The sequence below is a fragment of the Netta rufina genome (assembly GCF_964035555.1).
Source record: "Netta rufina genome assembly, chromosome: 5".
NCBI classification, from domain to species: domain Eukaryota; kingdom Metazoa; phylum Chordata; class Aves; order Anseriformes; family Anatidae; genus Netta; species Netta rufina.
In genome coordinates, this window is record NC_140128.1 from 50,945,160 (window position 1) to 50,966,155 (window position 20,996).

A 20,996-nucleotide genomic window follows, 5' to 3' on the forward strand; every position below is an offset into this window, starting at 1 on the left:
GGGAGATATTTTAGTGAACTGTTAGATACAGAGTACTTGTTCCTGAGCATTATTAAACCAAGCTGCTAGGGAGGAGCAAAGCTCACTAACGTGTTGATGTGTTTCAGGTAGGGCTAGATCTGCAGAAAGGCTACTGACTCTGTGAAGCGGTAGCTATGCTTTTGTGAACGAATGGTGCAGCCTCTTTATGTAACCTGGGCCTCTCTGACCCTCCAAGCAGAGGAATAGCAGTATGAATCTGTTTCTTGTTAAACTGCTGATGGTAGTGCACTTGCTTCTCTGCTGAACTTCTGCATCTGCTGAAATCTCTGCTGAAGACTTTTTTAACCAGAAGTGAAAAAGTTCAGAGTCAGATACCTGAATGTTGAAGTTCCATACGTGCTATGAAAGTTTTAAAGTTTTGGTGGTATTGGTAACTGCCATACAACAGGTTTGGAATGTCGTTAGTGGTCCCCCTTTTTTTTTTTTTCCTCTCAGTCTATTGTAGGCAGCCAAACTTAAAAGAAATCTTCAGAAGTGAAAATGTTTTCTTTTGCTGACCTTCGGGTTAATGCAAAATCATTGTTTTGCTGACTTAAGTGACTGTCAGTTTTATGCCAGAAGAAGTATGAGACCATTTAAAATGATTTTCAGTGATTGGGGTTAGATAAACGGTTTGTTTCTCAACAAAGCTAAGATTTTTATAGGCTGTATTTTGGAAGGAATTAAGTTATTACTAACTACAGAGCACTGGACTTACTTCAGAGGAACAGTTGCCATAATTGACAGTGATAGCTTTATTAATCAAGAATAAATTAATGTAATAACCTCTACTGAAGATGAGTTTGATGTAGTAGAGAGGGAAATGTGGCAAATATACAAGGTATTGTGATAGCTTTCAGTCTTCTACTGTCACTCCAAAAAAGTCTGAGTTCTCACTTGGGGACCTGCTGGAAACCCAGCTGCTTTGGGCTGAGCAAATTTCACCTTGGAGGCAAGTTTCACATGGGTGGCAATTTTCACCTCTTAACATTGAAACATTTCATCCAACTTGTAGCTCTTTGCTTGGTACTTCCTGTTATCTTCTGATTCAACTTTACTGAATTTCTTAAATGACTACCTCTGGAGTATTTTGTTCCCAGAACAGCAATCAATCTTGGTTTTGGTTCAAGTGCTGCCTGCAGAGTTCAGTAAAAGTTTCTTCTGTTTAAACTTGGGAAACTTCTGAAATTGTTGTTAGTAAGAATGCAGTGGATGGGTGTGTGTCTGGACATGCTGTTTCTACTATTCTTCTGTACAAAGACTGTCCCAAACAGAAGAGCCAGAGGGGACTTAGGAATGAGTCAAAGGTTAGCAGAAATTGAATGCTCTTCCTTTTGCCACAGTTGCCATCTCTTCCATAGTTCTGTTGCTTGTCATTTCTCCAAAACACATGGTCAGGTCTGTTTCAGGTGACTTGAACATACCACGCCAGCAATTTTGACACTTTTTTTTGCTAGATATTAAAATCCTACCCAGGAAGGGCAGCTGTCTTAACTTAAAATGCAACTTCACACGTAACCAATTTGTACAGACTTCGTTCAGAGTTTTCCTTTACTTCTGGAATTGTGTGTAGTGATTATTACGTTAGCATTAAGCCAGAAACTTTCATCTGAACTTGCCATTTAGCCCTTGATGGAGAAGACTTCAAAATAGACAAAACCCTCAAAACACTCTGAAACCTAACACAGCAGAGCTTGAGCTTTGTGAATTTCCCTTCAGTTGCTTGACCAGATGGTGGGATGGCCAGTATTGCTCCAGAAATCTGGTGTAGGTGTCACCATGGCATTTGACTGGTGTGGTCAGTAGAGGCAAATAGAGAGGACAGTTACTGAGATTCTGTAAGTTGTGTGTTTATATCAGGAGGAAAGGCTGAATGAGGCAGAGGTCCTGACTGAAGTTAGATGTTTAAAGTTAGCATCCTGTGGGCTCTCGACACTATTTTAAGAAAGAGAAACCATAGGCTTTTTAAATGTCTTCATCAGTGCTGGCTTACTGCACGTGTCAGTCTGGACAAACTTCATCCATAGCTTAGATTTAGTAATATATGCAGTGGAAGGGATTTTTGTGTGAATGATTTACTTAGCACACATTTACGTGAGTTAAGTCTTGGGTGATTTTGATCTATTTAAGGATAGATTACAGTTCTGTTACAATTTGTTAAAAATTGGGCATTGTTTTTTAAGATTCCAGTTGTTCTTGTTGCCTTTTATTTCCGTTGAGGATTCCAAATTGCAAGAGTGATGTTTGGGTAATGTGATGCTGATCGCAGCTATGTTCTCTTTGCAGTAAGAAGCGTGCAGTCTCAATTCAGATAATGCATTACCAGTAGAAATGTGGTAGAATACTGGTAGTAAAGAGGAAGAAGTGCTTAAAAAAAAAAAAAAAAAGTTTGCTCAAACTTGACGAAAGCGGTGTTGAGATTATTCCAGCAGTTGAGATAAAATGCAAAGAACACCCTCATTTAAATCTGTCTTTTTCTTTTATTTTGGGAGGGAAGCATGCTTGAAAAAATTTAGTGATTCTTATTTGTTCTGTGGTATATGGAGTAAGGTTCTAGTATTGCTAAAGATGATGTAATAGCATAGTAATGAAAAAATGCTGACCTCTTAGTTAATGTGTGGTACGGTGTTTTATGTATGTATAGATGCACACACCTGTCTGCTCTATTTTCAGGTAACATGGATGTGTTTTCATGGTGTCGCCCGATCTTTCAAAAGATATAAAGTCTCTTACACCCTTATTTTTTCTTCCACTCCTTCATTCTGTTGTACAATGGCTTAAGCAGTGGCCATATTACCAGGATCTGTTCTTTTTAATTAAGTAGTTATCAGTAACTACATACGAAGATTCAACCCACCAAAGCTTTGGGTTCTGAAGGAGGTAAAAAAAAGTCTTTTAGGTATGCAGCTGTAAACTTAGTAGAGACTATAATATAACTGTGTGTGTGTGAGGGCACTTACTGTGGGGAAAAAAACACATCACAGGTACATTTCCCGGAGAGTTTGAGACTAATTCATGTTTACCATGAGGTGTTGCATCACAGCACTTGAAAACCACTGTAGCTGGTGTTGAGTTTACTGATGTTTAATCTGTCTGGAGAGCGGGCACTCTTCAGACATTCAGGTCAAAACAAAGCAAGAACAATAGCGTGCTAAATTTAACTCAAAGACCTTTTCTACAACTTTGTTTTGTATTGAGCTCTTGGCAGGTAGTTTACATTTATAGTAATGTAAAAGCAAGGTCTGTGCGTGTTTTTGGGGTTTAACTAGATACAAAGCCTCAAGCTAACTGTATATTATTCTTCTCGATGATCTGAAAAGTTTTGTCTCCTTAAAATAAGTGAGTACAGTTCTAAGCATGGTTTGATCTCTCTGATTTACCCCGCTTTTGTTAGGACTGAGTAGTTGGGATGGGACTTTCTGTTGTATTTCAGTACTCTTTGCTTTTTGTTAATGCTTAACTTCAATGACTAGCAGATTTGACTAGCCTTTCCACCCCCATCCGAGGGACTTAACTTCCCTAATCCTCTCAGCTAGGAGGATAGCAGTGATGCATGCTTACCTGTCCTTTTCTTCTGAGTTAATTCAGTAGTTTAAACCAGGAGATTCTGAAAGTGATACTTCATAATACAGCACAGGTGAAAACTGGAATGTACTTCTGTCTTTTTGTCTTTTCAAGGGGGAAGATATTAGAATAATCTTCTTTTTTTTTTTAAAGCAACTCTAAGACCATTAGCGGTTATGGGCATGTAGCATGTAAATGCAACATTAAAGTTAGAAAAAAGCAGTTGATTCTGATGTCTGTTTTTCTATTATAATTATTTTTTCATCTATAAAGCTGCTAGTAAAATGCTTTATTTGAAATTTCTTGGTTTCATGAGTGGCTATGCCTTTAAATCTTGTCTTGTAATCCTGAAGATTTGCTGCTGTTTAAACGGATAAATACGAATTGCATAGGACAGGTTACCTTACTGTATTAAAATCACTTCAGGGTACAAACTTCCTAAGTTGAATACTATTCATATGTACTTTAAAAAAAAAAAAAAAAAAGGCATTTGGTATGTTTGGGAAAAGGTAGAATAGCCTTAACTTCGGTAGGTGTAAATGGAGGGCTCGGTCAGCATTAGTGATTTCAGGAATCTACTTTATTGGTTCAATATCAAGAGTGATTTTTTTTTAATCTAGGAATAGTTTTTGCTAGGCTAGGTTTTGTCAGCCTTTTCAATGAAGTCTAGTATACAATTATGGATGGGTGAAATGTGGTGAGTCTATCAGGGAATAGTTATGCAAATAAAACTAAAATACTATTGCTTTAGCTTACTGGTTTACAAACATTAAATTAACTTAGTTTTCAAATGTTGTAGTTGATTATTTTTTTTCAAATTAACAATTGGCAAAAGAGGGGAGAAATTGTAGTTCAAATACACCTGACTGCTTTGTAATACAGTTAAAAGATTCATAATGTGTAAGGGATGTTCAGGTATTGAAAACTTTTTTTTCATGACTGCTTTTCTTGTAGCAACCTAGTGACTGAAGGTACTGTTCTTGTTAACATCCTTGAAAAGATTATTTCAAAAAAGAGAGAAATTTGTACTGGGTTCCCTTGTCCTTACTATGGTTTACTCTTTTATATAACTCATCTTAACATTTTTTTTTATTTTATTTTTTTATTTTTTTCAAAAATGGTTCACGCAAGGTCCTAAAGTCTATATGATTTGTTCAGCTGCTACTAAGTTCTTCACTAGGTGATTAAAGCTTCTTAGCTGAAGGAAGCCTTGTCAAATAATGTTCTCAGACATGATTTCTTGGGATTTGACTTATGTACAGTTTCTAGTATTTTTTTTCCTGCTTTGCCTTTTTATTCTTTTACTAACAGACAGTTGTACTGGGCAAATCATATTAGGAACCGCTTGGCGAGAAACTTGTTGTAAACGATAATGTAAGATCAAATACTAAAACTTAGAGCAATTTTTAAGTGAGCTTAACTTGTGGAAAAACACCTTACATTTTGTTGATTTTGGTTAATTTTATTAGTTAAGATGCTCTTATGAATATTCAGGAACGAGGAATAAGGTCCTAAGCAGATGATGACCACAGATCATTATGGAAGTGAAAATGAAGTTGTGCGCTAAAAAAAATTGTAGTGTCATAGAAACAGTCCTTCTGCGTAAGAATAAAGGACTGATAATACAGTAATGCACTGGGAATGGGGTATTTGCTGAGGATAAAACTTTGACAGAAGTGGTCAGCCTCCATTGCTGAACACAGAGCAATCTGTAGGCTTCATGAAGATTGAAAGAGACCAAATCGATAGATAATACAGCTTTTACCTAAGTAGAATGAATAATTGAATTTGGGGGAAAATGTGTCAAATGTCTAATCTGAATTAAAATTATTACAGTCTTAACTTGTACATTTGGTATTAAATGCAAGCTTTATACTGTTGAGAGTGAGCTTGTGTAGCAAGAGTATAACGTACTGGAGATGAAACACAAGCATTACTTTAACTTGAAGGTAGTGCTTTAGTTGTTGAAAAGGCTTTTTAATAGCTGTTGATATAATGGTTATGTTTCTTGTGATGTACTTTGAAGGGGTTATAATGTTGGTCTCCTAAGAACTGATTAAGAAACAAGTCTGTTTCGTATTCTTTTAATGAGAAAGTTCTTTTCAGTACACTTAAACAGTGATTTGTTACTTTCAAGAATAACAGGTGGGGGAATAATACATATAATTTGGAGGAAAGTTGTCAATATATCAATATAAAAATAGTATTTATTGCTGCAAGTAACCTTTGGAGCCATTTTAATACAGATTTAGGTAGTATATTCTACATCTGAAGTATATAAGCGGGAAGATTACTGAGTGTTCTTACAGATAAAATTTGGCTATTAGAGACGATAAGATTATTTCTGCAATATTAAGAACAGTTCTTAAACAGCTTTTTTTGCAAGTCTTTTAACATGGTGCTTAGGGATATGGTTTAGTGGGTGATGCTGGTGGGGGGAGGGGGGGCATGGTTGGACCATGGAGGTCTTTTCAAACCTTTATGATTCTACGACTATTGATTCAGAAAGTTCTAACTATGTGAGTGTAGCATGTAATAATCAGAATCTAAACACTGATGTTCCAGAGAAGCAAGTTCCGTTTTGAAATATTCAGAATTACTAGCTTTAAAGCTCCACTGCTCTGAAAATTAGGCTGTATTTAACTGTGATTGTCACAAACAAATCTATAGCCATTATGAAAAACTGTGTGGCTGTTTGGGTGCCCAGGATGCTGATCTAGGAAAGCTGTTCCTAGATTTTATAGCAAGATGATACCCTCACTTCCATGTTTATGTTGAAGCTCTTCTGCTTGTGCTCTTGTGCCCTCTCACAACCTTGAAATATGAGGAGTTGAATTGAGAGTGCTGCCTTTCTGCTTGAGGTTTGGCTCATAACTCTTTGCATAGCTTGAAAAGATGGTCTTCAAAGGTCCCTTCCAGCCCAAAACACACAATGATTCAATGAATTGAGGATGTATCTTGTGTTGTAACAAAATTGAGACGTCATAAATTCCTCTAAATCATCCTGTAATGTAATGATAGCCAGATGAGAAGTCAGCTTAAAAGTAGCTTATTCTAGTACTTCTAGTATGATGCTCTTGCTCAAAATATGTTAGAGCCTCCTTAGGTGAATATTTGCTGTGTGAAGTCAGCTGATATAGATCATGTTTCATAGCAACTTGTGACCCTGTAATCAGTATTCAGAGTTGGAGAAAAGTAACAGTCCTTAATAACACCTATTTAACACAGATTGGTCTGGGATGTGGCTGCTAACAGTAGGTTTAACTTTTTTTTCCCCCCTTTATTATGTGTGTCTTGTTTGCTACTTCGATGAGAATAAATTTATTTGTTCCTGATAGTAACTTTTATCTAATTGCCTTTATTAGTCCCGTTACAACCCAGGGATCACAAACACAGCAACTACAGAAGCATTATGGCATTACCTCACCTATCAGTTTAGCTGCCCCCAAGGAGTTTGACTGCATGCTTACCCAGAAATTAATCGAAACCCTAAAGCCCTATGGTGTATTTGAAGAGGAAGAAGAACTGCAACGCAGGTGAGTAAATGCTCTATAAGTGGTTTTCTCATACCTCTGCATTCATGCAGCTAACTACTGAACCCTGAGCATGTTTGTGTTCTTTCAGGTGCTTTTTTAGAAAGCTTGGTGAAATACTAAGCTTCTTCCCTTAAGAGGAGTACCTCAGTACATAGTCATTAAAATAGCCCTTAATTTTAGGAGTTTGGCTTGCCATTTTTTTAAAATTGTTTTAGTGGCCCTTGCTCTTGATTTTTGTTATTTTTAAGCTTTCTAGAGCTTTTTGCTGTCAGTACTGCTGCTTACTGTTCTTTTAGTTTCATGTATTGAATCAATTGAGGTTTTGTTTTGAAAGTGAATAGAAGCCATTTACCTGAAATATATGTAGGCCTTGCATGCTTTCATTTCTTCTCACCTTAAATTTCTTCAATGCCTTTGAAGAGGAAAAAATAGTCTGAATGTTGTGAGTGACTTTGTTTCAGTGTATATATAGAGACAAGATCTGTAATTAGATCTGCAATGTTGTTCAACTTGATTCATTGTGTGATGATGATCAGTGTCTTAAAAATAATGTTAGTTTGCTCTTAAGTTCATAGTTTATGATTCTGCTGTTTTATCAATAGGATTCTAATTTTGGGAAAACTAAATAACCTGGTAAAGGAGTGGATACGGGAAATCAGTGAAAGCAAGGTATGGATGTATTTTACATGACATTGCTCAGATTAAGATTGCTGTAGGAAGTTAATTTCAGTTCATGTTCCTGGTATAAATGTGATGAATCATAGGTTTGGAGATCAAATTAGGAAAACAAGTACAACCTTTGGTTCCAGGCAACATTGTAACTTTAAAGTAAATCTTAGTCAAAGAGAAACTTTGAGAAGAGGAGTGAGAAAATAGCATGAAAGTTCATGGTAGTTGTAACAGTAATTTTCAGTTGTTCTCTCCTCCACTTAGGTAGAAGTACAACTCAACTTTGTCAAAATTTGTTTACTACTATGTCAATTACATGCTTACATGGCTTGCTTTTGTGAATTAATCCTAGATCTTAAAATGAATTTATTGCGAATTTATGGTACTTGGCCCTTTTTCTTTAACATCAATTTTAGAAGTTCTTTTCCTGTAATGCTATTTTATTTTACTGAAATAATGATTACAGTAAATTTAAAGTTTCACTGAAAGCAAGCCGGATTAGTCTTTTCCTTCCCATTTTTGTAACCAATATAGACTTCCTGTTCTGAAATGCTAATTGTCTTTGGCCCTTTGGCCACAGTGCTATGATGACAAGAGTTCTTTAAAGGTGCAAATCCAGGAACTTAAGTATCTTTATGCTAGTAAATATAACTAAATATTTTTATCACAAAATAAACACCTCTCCTCAAAACAACCTTTAAAGAAGAATGTAGGATCTTACAGATGGCTCTGAGAGTAATTTAATAAACGTTGATACAGAAAATAGCATGTTTCTGCTGCTCCAAATTAGAATCTATCATCAATTTCAAAGTCAGCATAAAGTGTGCGAGTGTTAAGAAGAATCTGTTCAACATTCATATCTTAAATCTTCTGCTCCTAAAGCGTAGAACTACTCAAAGTTACTGAGATTGAAGTGATAGTAGTTCCCAAATGGCAAAACTACTTCTGTCTTTACTAAGATTATTTCAGTAGTCACTGTACCTTAAAGGCTATGAATCAGAAACAATATATGTAAGGAGTGAATTGCTACTCAAAACAGTGTTAATCTTTAACAACATAAATTGAAAGAAAGGAAAAGAAAGGAATATCTTTTTGTATATAAAGTTGTGTGTGTCACTATAATCTGCTAAGAGAAAAATAACGAATTTTATCTGCTCCATCTAGAATCTTCCACAGTCTGTAATAGAAAATGTTGGAGGAAAAATTTTTACATTTGGATCCTATAGATTAGGGGTTCATACAAAAGGTAAAATTTACTTTTATTATAAAAATGGTTGTGCCAAGCTAATACATCTAAATGTCATGCTTAAGTAACAAAACTTACTGTATTTTTGTGGTGGTATTAGAGTTTTGTCAGCTATCGCTAGTCTTCATTCTAAATAAAATAAATCGGTTCTTGTTGGGGGTGGGAAGCAGACAAGAAAGTTGGAAGTTATTTTTTTTTTAAAAAGTTGCATACTTGGCTTCTTGTGGTTTGTTCTTTGAAAGTTACTACAAATGAAAAATTGAAGGATGTATGCATGCATTCAGTGTGTTTAATGGCATGAACATTTTTCTTTAATTTGTTTTCATTTAGTGTCTTTTCTTAGGAGCTGCTACAGGAAGAGAAATGAAATGTTCTGTTTTTGTTTAAAAAATAAATACATAAAAATTCTGGCTATTGCTGGCATTTTGTGTGTGTAAAGTGTAAGTAACCTGCTTGTGTTAATAAACGCTTCCAGGTGCTGATATTGATGCCCTATGTGTTGCACCAAGACATGTTGAAAGAAGTGATTTTTTCACATCGTTTTATGAAAAACTGAAACAACAAGAAGAAGTAAAAGATTTGAGGGTATGTGAATGGCCTGATACAACCAGCTGGAGTGAGGATGCTGAAAAGTTAAAAGTGCAAGATGATTCCTGAAATAAGTAACTTTGCTGTTAAGGCTTGCAGTGGATATTTAGTTAACTTGTAACAAAACCTATCAACATAGTTGAAATAAGTAGAGATTCTTCCAAATTTTCTGTGTCCTATTACTTGATACAGTTGTTTGAAAATCTGGATCGCAGAATAATCTGGTAGCACTGTATTAGTGTTGCAAAATTTCTGTTTGTACTATGTAGCAGGAGGCAGGTGCAAACATGTTTGGTCCCGATCCCTTTCAGGCTAAGTTTTGTTGAAGTTTTTAAAAACAGTAGCACAACAATACACTTCATAATTTCTTCCTTATATAAATCACCACTGTGATTGATACTAACCAGATTTATATTGGCTGTCAGCTGTCCACCTGAACATGGAGGTTACATTTTTTAGACGCTTGTGCAAGATTTTCATCATGTGGAAAGATGAAGATTTTTTCTCTTGTGTTCATGAATGACAAGCCTCCGTAGATTAGTTTAAATCTTAGTAGTGTTAATTTAGAATAAAATTTCTGATTTGGAATTTGTTCTTCTTAAATGAAGATAATTGCTGGTAAATACTAAACATTTTTTGGTTTAGTCCTGCTGTGTCCTGAAATTGAGGTGCCTCTGCAGCATTGTCTCAATGCATCCCATAGTAACTCTTTCTAGTGTAAACATCTGGTGGCAATGCTATATGTACTGAAACTACTGTTCGGAATATTTTATTATCTGAACGCTTTTTTAGTAATCTTTAAATCCACATGCTATAATCAAGAGGATTCTGCCTTTCAGATTTCCTATTAACTTTGCTATAAACTCTTAATAATGATTCAATGTAATGTAGCTGACTTAGCAGCAAGGGAGATCAGAACATGTTTGCTATTCAGTGTGGCTCTGCATTGATGTCAATAACTTTTAGGTCAGTCTTAACACTTTAAATTAGTCCAGCTAGGTCTTAAAAAGTTTTCTTTGTGGAACCTTGACTTTATTACTGGTTGCTCTAGTGAGTGAGTCTAAGAGACTTACAAACTTTAAATTGTTAGGATGTATCCTGCCAACTAGTAGACTAAGATTGTAGAGTGGAGTCGTCTTCTCCGTTTAAGAACTGGAACGTTCTCTTAGAACTGTGCTAGCCTCTGGAAGTTCCTAATGTTTGTTATTGGAAGTAAGCAATGTACTTTGATTTTACAAAAGCAGTGCTCTGCAGATTTGCATCTAATTCAGGTGCTCAGTTTGGGAAGGTGGCATTCCTAGCTGATTACAGAACAGTTACCAAGTTCCATAGTTTTATCACAGATACTGTTGGTTCAACTAAACTTTGTTAATGACTGCAAGAAAAGATGATTGTTTATCAGGTGAATATGGTTGTCTTCTTGTCATTTCTTGTAAAATACTGACAGCAGAAACAATACAAATAAGATGCCTGTTAGAATAAGAATTCCCATAGGTTAGCTTTAGAATATGTAGAGATGCTGTGGGGTGGAAAAAGAGTCCTACCAGTGTAGTGAGGAAAAAAATTTGGTCTTGAGGTAACACCGTCGCAACTGGCTGGTAGAAGTTTTGTTTATAATTTTTATCTAGGAAGCTGTGGTACATAGTAGATCAGTGTTTACTGCGTAAATCCTCATTGGTAGAAAAAGACAGCTGACAAATCAAACTGAAAGCAGAGGAAAAACATCTATGTAAATAGTGTTTCATAGTGATTGTTCAGATCTCCTATCTATTGCTTATAAATGTTCTTCTCTATACTGAAAATAAAATACAACTTTTTTTCCCCAGGCTGTTGAAGAAGCTTTTGTCCCAGTTATTAAACTTTGTTTTGATGGAATAGAGGTAAAGATCTTTTATGTTTTATTTTATTTTGTTAGACTGTGGTTAAAACAACGATTTCAGAATTTCCATAATTAATATTTATGAATACAAATGCTGTTAAAGTGACAATCCCAAATTCACATTTAAGTGATTGACAGCAGTCCTTGGCTGTGTGAGACTTTGAGACTAAAGTAAGTCTTTCTTGATCTGCTTAAAGCTGCATGAACATCTACCTGTTCTTTCTTTTACCCTCTTGTATTGATGAGTTTACTGACATGTAGAGTACAGCATTAGCACTATTGAAGACTTAATATTTAATAGAAATGACGTATAAATGTGGCTTCAGTAATTTTTCGGCTATTAACGGTTAACTGCCCAAACCTTAAATTCAGATTCGCTTTAATATGTTGTACTGTAGGCGGATCTCACAAATGTACCGCTGAAGGGAAGTTAGGTAGCCACTTCACCCTATTTCTTCATGCTTATGTTAACACATGACCAAAATTATTGTTTCTGTCCAATTTGTCTGTAGCCTGACGGATTTGTTTGTTTGGAATGATAATCATGCTTAACATTTTTACTACTTTGGGACAAGTTACTAAGAAAACAGGAACATTTCTTTCAAAAAATACTCCATAAATCTTTTTCAGACCATCTTACAGTCAACATGTCATCTTGGTGACAAGACGAAAAAAAAAAAAAAGAACTGTTCATGTACATGGTTTCTCAGACTCATACCTGTACTATATTAACCACTAGCTGGTGGGTATACGAAGGAAACTTCCCAGTGGGAAAGAAGTCCTGTGTTAGCTATCTGATACAGACAATTTGAAAAGTAGTTATACGTAGGTGTAGCATTGTACACAAGACTGGAGAGCTCCTTCTCTCCCAGTCTCAGTTGGATCTCAGCCTTGCAATTATAATGATCCTTAGGGTATTGGTAATTTCTGAGTCTCAGGAAGATGATGAACCACCTCCTTCACCCTGATCATTCCTGCTTATTTGTATTTTCACTAGCATTTGTGTAAGATGACACTTAGCCAGAGAGATGTACTTACTCTCAAATTAGAGAGATGCACAGAGATACGTGATAGCATGCAGTAAGCTAGCCTGTGACTTTTAATTTGTCAGCTACTTTATTGCTGTCTGTGTATTAGGTTTGTGTTGTATATTAGGAACTTTTTTTTTTTTTTTCTGGAGAATTTGTTTTCTGTTTACCTATCTTAGTTATTCATAATAAATACTGAAAGTTGTCGTAGGCATTCTTTGGTATGTCTGTTATTTGCATGTTTTTTAATCATTTACATTTAAGCTAGTCTTCTCTTGTTTTCCCTTTCCCTGAAATTCAAAATACAAGCTAAAATAGGGGAATGAAAGGATTATCTCCTATAAGACTTAGTAGTATTTTGCTCCATTGTAGTAATTCATAAACGATGGGCTGTGATGGTTTAGGTTTATGACTCAAGACTTAATCCATATTGCTGACAGTGCATTAAATAATTCTTTTGTCTTGAACAAATTTATGATAAGGGTTCTTTTTGTATGCAAGTGTTGTTAGGCCACAGTTTCTGATGTTTGTGTTGGAAGATTGTTTTTCTTTTGTAATCCAGGCAAAAGATACCAAGAGTTATTCCCTTTTGTAAAGAAAACCTAAGATCTCAGGAAAAAAAGGTTTTAGTCATGTGGTGATCCTGTCAGATAAATTACAGATTTTTCTGCTGATGCTAGTAGTAATATATGCATTGAAGTTTTTGATTTTCTTTTTTGCATTCCTGAGCTGGAAGTGATGCTTTTTCCTAAAAGATTTTTATTTACATTAACAAGGGGCATAGTTCTTATGTGCTGGTTCTGTATTGATCTTGATAAGTATTTTATCATCTTGGAATAGGAGTCGTAAGATAAATGAAGTGTCTAAAAGTGATTCTTTAACATCTGTGAGTGGTATTCGTGTGTATTGTTTAAAGAGATTAGTTGTACTAGAAAGTGCATTGTTCTTACTATTAGTAAACTTCATGAAAATGAACTACAAAACTAACTTTACAGAAAAAAATGGATTTATCTCATGTTTTATTTCTTTTTTTTTAAGATTGATATTTTGTTCGCAAGATTAGCACTGCAAACTATACCTGAGGACTTAGACCTCCGAGATGATAGCCTACTTAAAAATTTAGACATTAGATGCATACGAAGTCTTAATGGTATGTATTTGTGTATAAATTTTGTCAAAACTTTTAATAAGTATCCTAGATTATTTGATGTAGCAGTTGAGATGTGTACTTGACTGAAAATACCGTGACTCTGTGTTGGAGTTTATATCGTTTTGTACAGGAGAGTTGTTTGTATGGACTGATTTTTATAAAGCCTAACTTTTTAATTGGGTAATAAATGGTGTTCCCTAGAAACTAACGGGACTGCGAGATTTTAGTGTGGGGCACTACATATTTCTATAAAGAAAGAAAATTGATACAAATTTTGTTATATATGTTATAAAATTTGTATGTATTTTAGTATGCATAGATGTGTACAGAATTGCTTTGAGGATACAGAATTAACTAGGGATTCAAAATACTGTCAACTTGAGGTCAGATCTCTAGTAGTTTACAAACTTGAGTAACTTTTTTCTATGATACAAAGCTTAAAAATTGCTATTTTTGTGGGCAAGGGTAGGGGCTCCAGCCTATGTGCAGCTTGCTGGGGAGGAGAGAGGAACCCATGTTATATATCACTGGTTTCAGTACAAAGTTGAAAACTTGATAATCTCAAGTAAATGAAAACTGTACATACTTGGCAACTGGGTGGTAAGATAACAGCAACTCCTGTTGTTTTGTGAAATTCATCTTTGTGCAGTCTCTAGAATTCATGTTTGCCGTTTCACTTTGCAGGGAACTCCTATTCCTATATAAGAGTATTTTCTTGCAGTCAGCTCTCTGTGACTATTAACTGTTAACAACTATTTATTCTTGGTTTTAAAAAATGACTAAAGGAAGTAATATAGTCACCTACGATGTTATTCTTAAGCTTGAAAACTTTCTGTTGAAGTCAATACAATTTAGGTCTAAAAACTGTTCCATTTGGCCCGTTTTCATACACTCAAGCAAAGCTATGACTTTAAACTTCCAAGATTTCTGTGCTGAAGTAAAATGAGGGGGGGAAAAAGATGATGAAATGACAATATGTTTTCAGATTCAAAACAACAGTGATCAAAATACCAAATAAGAAAGCTTCTAGTATGGTGATTTAAAGTTTGATAGCTTTGAAGGTGGGAGAGGATAAACCAGCAAAAAAAAAACACCCTTGAGACAGCCAATGTAACAGATTCTTTCTTTTGGCAGGTTGCCGGGTAACCGATGAAATTCTGCATCTAGTACCAAACATTGACAACTTCAGGTTAACACTGAGAGCTATCAAACTGTGGGCAAAACGTAAGCAGTTTTATTCCAAAATTCGCAAAGCTTTCATTTACTCTTATGGTTGCTGATAACTCTCTCCTTTTGTCTTTTTCCTTCTCGATTCACAGGCCACAACATCTATTCCAATATACTAGGTTTCCTTGGCGGTGTTTCCTGGGCTATGCTAGTAGCAAGAACTTGCCAGCTTTATCCAAATGCAATAGCATCAACTCTTGTACATAAATTTTTCTTGGTATTTTCTAAATGGTATGTTTTTTTAAATTTAGATTCCGCTAAAATAAAATTGTTTTGTAGACACTAAATTTTAGTCCTGTTTTTATGGTACCTTTTTCAGCTGTTACCAGATTAAGTTAATAGTTACAAGCATTGTTCTTGCTGCCAGAAAGTTGCTAGCTTGGGTTTTTCAATAAAAGTCATCCAACATGTCTTGTTCTTAAAGTATCCAAAACAAAAAATCTTAGTTTTAAATTGCTCTTTTAAATTATTTATTGTGACACAGTGTTGCTCTCCAGATAAGATTCTTATATAGTTCTAGATAAGAACAAGCACCCAAAAATACGAAGTCTTTTAACATTCAGATATTGGAATGCTGGGGAAGGGAGGTGTATCAGAAGCAGGTTTAGGCATGTATTCCTCATGAGACTTCACGAGACATGGATTTTTAGAATCATTGTACCAAATTGTGGCTTTATTTCAAGTACAGTGTTTTTTTCCTTCTTACTGTGAAGATAATTTCCACCGTTTCACTATTCATAGGTTTTATAGCCTTTTTGAGAGTCCTAGCATTGAGTAATATCTTGCCATGCTAAGCTGATAAAGAGAAACTGGTTGCATTGGAAGCATTAATGTACAAATACCAACAGGTGGATTAACTTCTGCTCTTCATAAGAAAGGTGGTTTAATTCATGGCAGTAGAGAACAAAAGTATTACCTTTTTTGTTGGTTTTAGTGTGTCATTCAGCATGGTTTATTTATTTTACAATCTGGTTTGGAAATTGCTTTCTTATTTTATTCTGAACTCTTTGTAATGTTCCTAAAACACTATGATCATGCTAGCTGTTTTTGTAGTTTGTCCATGAAATGGCTTGCATGAAAATTGACCCAATATCAATCTTTATTGAGGAATTTATTTAGGTATTCCTATAGGAATTTATAGGAGTCGATGTTAGTTACCTAAGCCACTGGTTGCAAAGCTCAGAACGAAAGAAAGTTCATTGCTCTAATGTCCTAGAGAAGTTACTTACAGCTGTTTTGTCCTTCAGCACTACAGGTTATTTAAAGAACTATAGTTAGACCAGCTTAGTCTTGAGGAAATGATGCTTTACCATGAGAACAGAGTTAAGAAGGGTCACATTCAAAAAATATTGTTGTTTGAACATACGTGGTTGTATCCAGTAGTCTTATTCAGTGCTACAATCTTTTTGAACAGGGAATGGCCAAATCCAGTGCTATTGAAACAGCCAGAAGAATGCAATCTTAATTTGCCTGTATGGGACCCAAGGGTTAGTGTATTATTTTTTCCCCTATAAGTCACATGTACAGTAAATTCAGTTGCTTAAAGAGTACTAGGTGAGCTTCATTTTAGTTTATTTATATTTTGGTTTTATGTCATTATAGTAGCCTCTAATTCTTCTGAGTGTGGAACAAAGCTTAATTTTGTAAACTGACCACTTGAAGCACACTTGCTAAACAGTGTACTTTTTAATTCAACTTCTTCAGTAGGTGATCTTAAGTATTCAGCACAACTAGATACATGCCTTAACAGCAATGCGTTTTCGAAAAGTCACTTACCTTGAAGCTGTTTGCTGTCATAGTTAAAACCTATTAATAGTTAAAACCTATTACTTTTGCAAGTATACTGAATTAACTTAAGTGCAACAGTCACAGTTGGATAGGTTCACTTCTACGTAATAAATGTAATGCCTTTTTCGTTTTGGACCCAAGAAGATGGTAACTTGAAGTCTTCAGTTGTTTTTAATGCTATTTATAATATTCATCTCTATCATTATAGCACCTATATTAAGGACACTATATTAATATCTTCAGGTAGTCAAAGGAATATCTTGCTACAGACATACAGTTAATATTTTGACATTTCAGTTGGGCAATAGTGTGGAGGTATTTAGTGCTGTTTTACCAATTATGCAATAATTGGTGTTCAGTTTACCTTTTTGGGGGAAATGGTGTAAGCACCAGAGGTTGAGTTGCATATGACCTTTAGTCCTTTCCATCTGCTATTCTGGTTGACAGAAGTCCACATTTAAATAATGTGAGACGAAGATGAAAAACTGTTCTTAATTCGAACTGTTACTGCTGGGTTTGAGGTCAGTGTGTGATGTTACAGAACTGCCTGTGTAGTTAAAGTGGGACAAGTCATCAATGGGGCTTTATCTTTAATTTGCCAGCTACAAGATTACTACCCTAACACTATTTTAAATGTATTTTGTGTGTGTTGTCCCCCCTTTTTTTTTTTTGTTTCCCACGTGCTGTTTAATAAAATACATTAACGCAAGTCTTGCTTCTCTCAGGATGCCTAGAGCCTCTCTTCTTAGGCTGGCTCTTTATTTTCCATAGTCTTAAAGAAATAAAGTATAGAATACATTTCACAAAGTCTGAAAAGAGTCATTCCTCTGAAGGTATTTGTGTGGTGATAAGGTTTCCTTGTTTTGACATGATCACAAGGTGGTTTCTATTAAAGAGAGAGAAGTGGTTCTGTTAAGTTGGTATTTCTTGACTTGATGTGCTTACAGGTTATGGTCCTCCCACAACACCTGTGTGAAAGCATTGTCCTTGTATTCTAAACTTTCTCTGAACTATTCGTAAATTTGCTTGGTCTACAAACTAAGGTGTCTTAGAACTTAAGACTCGATTTTAGCAAAGGGAGAAATCCAAATTTGTTAACTCATGTGTATGCTTGAAGAAAACTGATTGGCTGTTGTTATATGTAGGTAAACCCCAGTGATAGGTACCATCTTATGCCTATAATTACACCAGCATACCCACAGCAGAACTCTACCTACAATGTGTCCGTTTCCACACGGATGGTCATGGTTGAGGAATTTAAACAAGGTAAGTATTATCTTATGCTCTCTATATAAATGTATTCAAAAAGATATAAAATAGTTCCATTGTGGGTATGCTTGAGGGTGGGGGAGGAAGGATATTAAATAACCTCTTAACATGAGAATTTTTTTGAGAGAGGTAGAATTTAGTCTGTTATGCCTATGTGGCTTAAAGTTCTAAATTCTGTGGAGGGAGTTCTACAGATCTTTCACTTTTAGAAACTGAGGGTAATTAATTAGTGCCTTGTGCTCTGAAACTCATAATTACAGTCCAATGTCTTTTGTTTTTTAGATTTATTTTAGTGGCTTTAGGTTGTGTCCTGCCACATAGAAGATAAATGTAATAATCCCACTTAATGACAGTTACTAATCCTAATATAAGACAATATACTTGCTCAGAATCCCCTAGTTTATTTTAGTAATCTACTTTGATAATTATAGTAGATAAAAGACGATGTAGTCAAAGCAAGGAGTAGACTTGATGCAGAGGGTGACTCCCAGTATCTCCTGCAGACTGTGCAGTGGCTTGTCTTCTCATTGTTTCTTTGCCCCATTGTACAACATTTCTGTGAGAGTTTATTGAGTACTGCAAGAAAAAAATTGCAACCTTTTTTTTGGATTGAGACACATAAGATTAAAGATAAAGATAAAGAGATATGGAGAATAAAGATAAAGAGCTGTGTACCCTACAAAGGAAAAATGTCTGTATTCTTCAGTCTGATCAGTGAATATTACATTTCTGAATGTATTTTACGGAGTTTAAAAAAAAAAAAAAAAAGAAAGACTTATTGATAAATTAGTTTGAATTGAAGGGGGAAAATTATCTATAATAGTATTTGTTAATAAACTGTTTTTATATGGGTATAAAACTGCCTTTTTTTTTTTTTTTTAAGAAACTTAAATGTGTTTTTATAATTTAGGTCTTGCTATCACAGATGAAATTTTGCTGAGTAAGGCAGAGTGGTCCAAACTTTTTGAAGCTCCAAACTTCTTTCAAAAGTACAAGTATGTATTTTATGGCATGGCAGAATATTAAGTTTTATCAGTTACAATATGTCATGATGCTCTGTAGCACAGGATCTTAAATATACATACAAATGACTTCCAAAAAGTGTTTTGTTAGACTATATAGAGGAGTGAACGTGCTATTCTTCTATTACAAAATGACTAATTTAATCAAATAACTTTTCTGTCTTCAGTGTGTAATTCAGAATCCTATTAGTCCATGACGAGATATTTAGAATTTCACTAGTTAACTATAGGATTGGTATGCTACCAGTAAAAATGAAGATATATTAACTGGTTTGACCAGCAGAAGAGTTACTTTAATGCTTTCAGTAAGTATTCTAAAAAAGGGTCTTGGCTCCCAGGAAACAAGATCTTAAAAGAACTAATTCTGGAGGTCAATGTGTAAGGTGAATACATACTTGAAACTGTGTGTTTTCTTCTGTCAATACAGACAACAGTTCACTCTTATAATAAAGATTTTTGCAATTGTGTTGACTAACTGCCAGATGTACTAGTTATTACTAGACTTTTTTCGTTAAAGCGTAAGGCTTTTGGCTCATATTAATACACTTTCACATCTAGCTTCTCTAATTTTGTCATGTTTCTACAATAAGGGGAATACTGAAGTTCACACCACATTTTTAGGGTTTCTAGTAATATGCTTGTGGGGCAGAAGCTTGTTAAATGTATATTGACTTGCTGAAAGCTGTATTTTTTATAATAAATTTGAATTATTAAAATATGGACTACATCTTCTTTGCCCTCAGTTGAAATTGGAGACCCATTTTTCTTGACTCAAGATCAAATATATTTTACAGTTGTTTCTGTGTTGGGTGGTTGGTTATGTACTAATCTAAAAAAAGATTGAAATATACAGTTCCCCCATTAAAAGAGACTGATGACCTTCATAATGTGTCTGTGTTTTGTTTCTATACTTTTTGCATGATAAAAGCTTTAAAACATTTGGATGGATTTTATTTTGTACCTTGAAGGTTAAGTTTGAAAATGCTTAAAAGGGCACTGTAAAGTTATTTTTAGAAGTTAGAAATGGGCTGCAGACAAGTCAGTTTGTGCTAAAGACACTGCTAGTATGTTCCCTACTACATTTTTTTTTAATTTCAAAACTAGGAAAAAATAGGAAACAGTGTTATTTGACATAATCTCCATTTTAATAGAGTTTGTGTACAAGCTGTTGCAGCCATTTTATCAGAGCAATAAAAGTTTTTTTGCCCACATTGATTATCCAGGTTTTGTATGTTTTGCTCAAAGTATCTTTGCTTTTTTCCCCATTTTTCTTTTTTAAAACTGTGAATGGTATTAAGGAGCCTGCTTTAATTTAAATTACTCAAGATTTCCTGTTACATCATAGTAAGTTAATTTAAAGAGTAGACTAATTAAAAAAATAGTTGTATGCAGTTGACAATGTGCATTAAATATGGCTTTATTGGTCAAACCTCCATCAGAAAGCTAGATGTTTTGTGTTTTTTTCTATCCCCCTTCACCTCTCTTCCTATTTAAATTGTATATATCATTGACTTGTTCCTGCTGAAATTCAAAGCAGTGTGTAGTGTTCTGCTGGATAAGAGAAGACCTCAACCTTGCATTAACATAACTTCTTAAAGTGTTTATTTCCTTAAAGCTTAGATTTAGTAGTCTCAGTGTCAGTTAGTTGCTAAACATCTATGTTGACCGTAAATAATTTTGTTTTATTGGCCCTGTTTAAAATAAGCAAACTTGAAGGATGTGTGTGGCTAAGGAAATCTGGAGGCTACTGCATATCTGCATTGAAAGAATTTGTTGTAGATTAGGAAAACCTTTTTCATTTTTTTTAATGTCAACAATTACTTGGAGTTAGGAAGTTGTAATGTATTATCTCCCCTTTATCGGGTTTAAAATCTGCAGATGGTGGTAAAACAATGACAACATATACTTGCATTTTTACAGGGAAATAACAGGAATGATTTCAGACAAAATACTGCTAAAGAAAAGTTACAGGAAAATGAAATGATTAGAAATTAAAACCAAGAGGACAG

At 34.7% G+C, this 20,996-nt stretch overlaps 1 protein-coding gene across 3 annotated transcripts in view; it reads left to right on the top strand.

The window, feature by feature from the left end:
• The window catches only part of PAPOLA (poly(A) polymerase alpha), a 43,020-nt gene that overhangs the window by 2,707 nt on the left and 19,317 nt on the right, over positions 1-20,996 (top strand). For all 3 annotated transcript variants that reach the window (XM_084287773.1, XM_084287774.1, XM_084287775.1), the window contains exons 2-12: positions 6,951-7,121; positions 7,724-7,790; positions 8,955-9,036; positions 9,512-9,621; positions 11,451-11,504; positions 13,570-13,681; positions 14,816-14,905; positions 15,001-15,139; positions 16,323-16,395; positions 17,842-17,962; positions 18,876-18,960. In XM_084287773.1, coding sequence (XP_084143899.1) covers positions 6,951-7,121; positions 7,724-7,790; positions 8,955-9,036; positions 9,512-9,621; positions 11,451-11,504; positions 13,570-13,681; positions 14,816-14,905; positions 15,001-15,139; positions 16,323-16,395; positions 17,842-17,962; positions 18,876-18,960 — 1,104 coding nt within the window. The remainder of the gene's footprint in view (positions 1-6,950; positions 7,122-7,723; positions 7,791-8,954; positions 9,037-9,511; positions 9,622-11,450; positions 11,505-13,569; positions 13,682-14,815; positions 14,906-15,000; positions 15,140-16,322; positions 16,396-17,841; positions 17,963-18,875; positions 18,961-20,996) is intronic.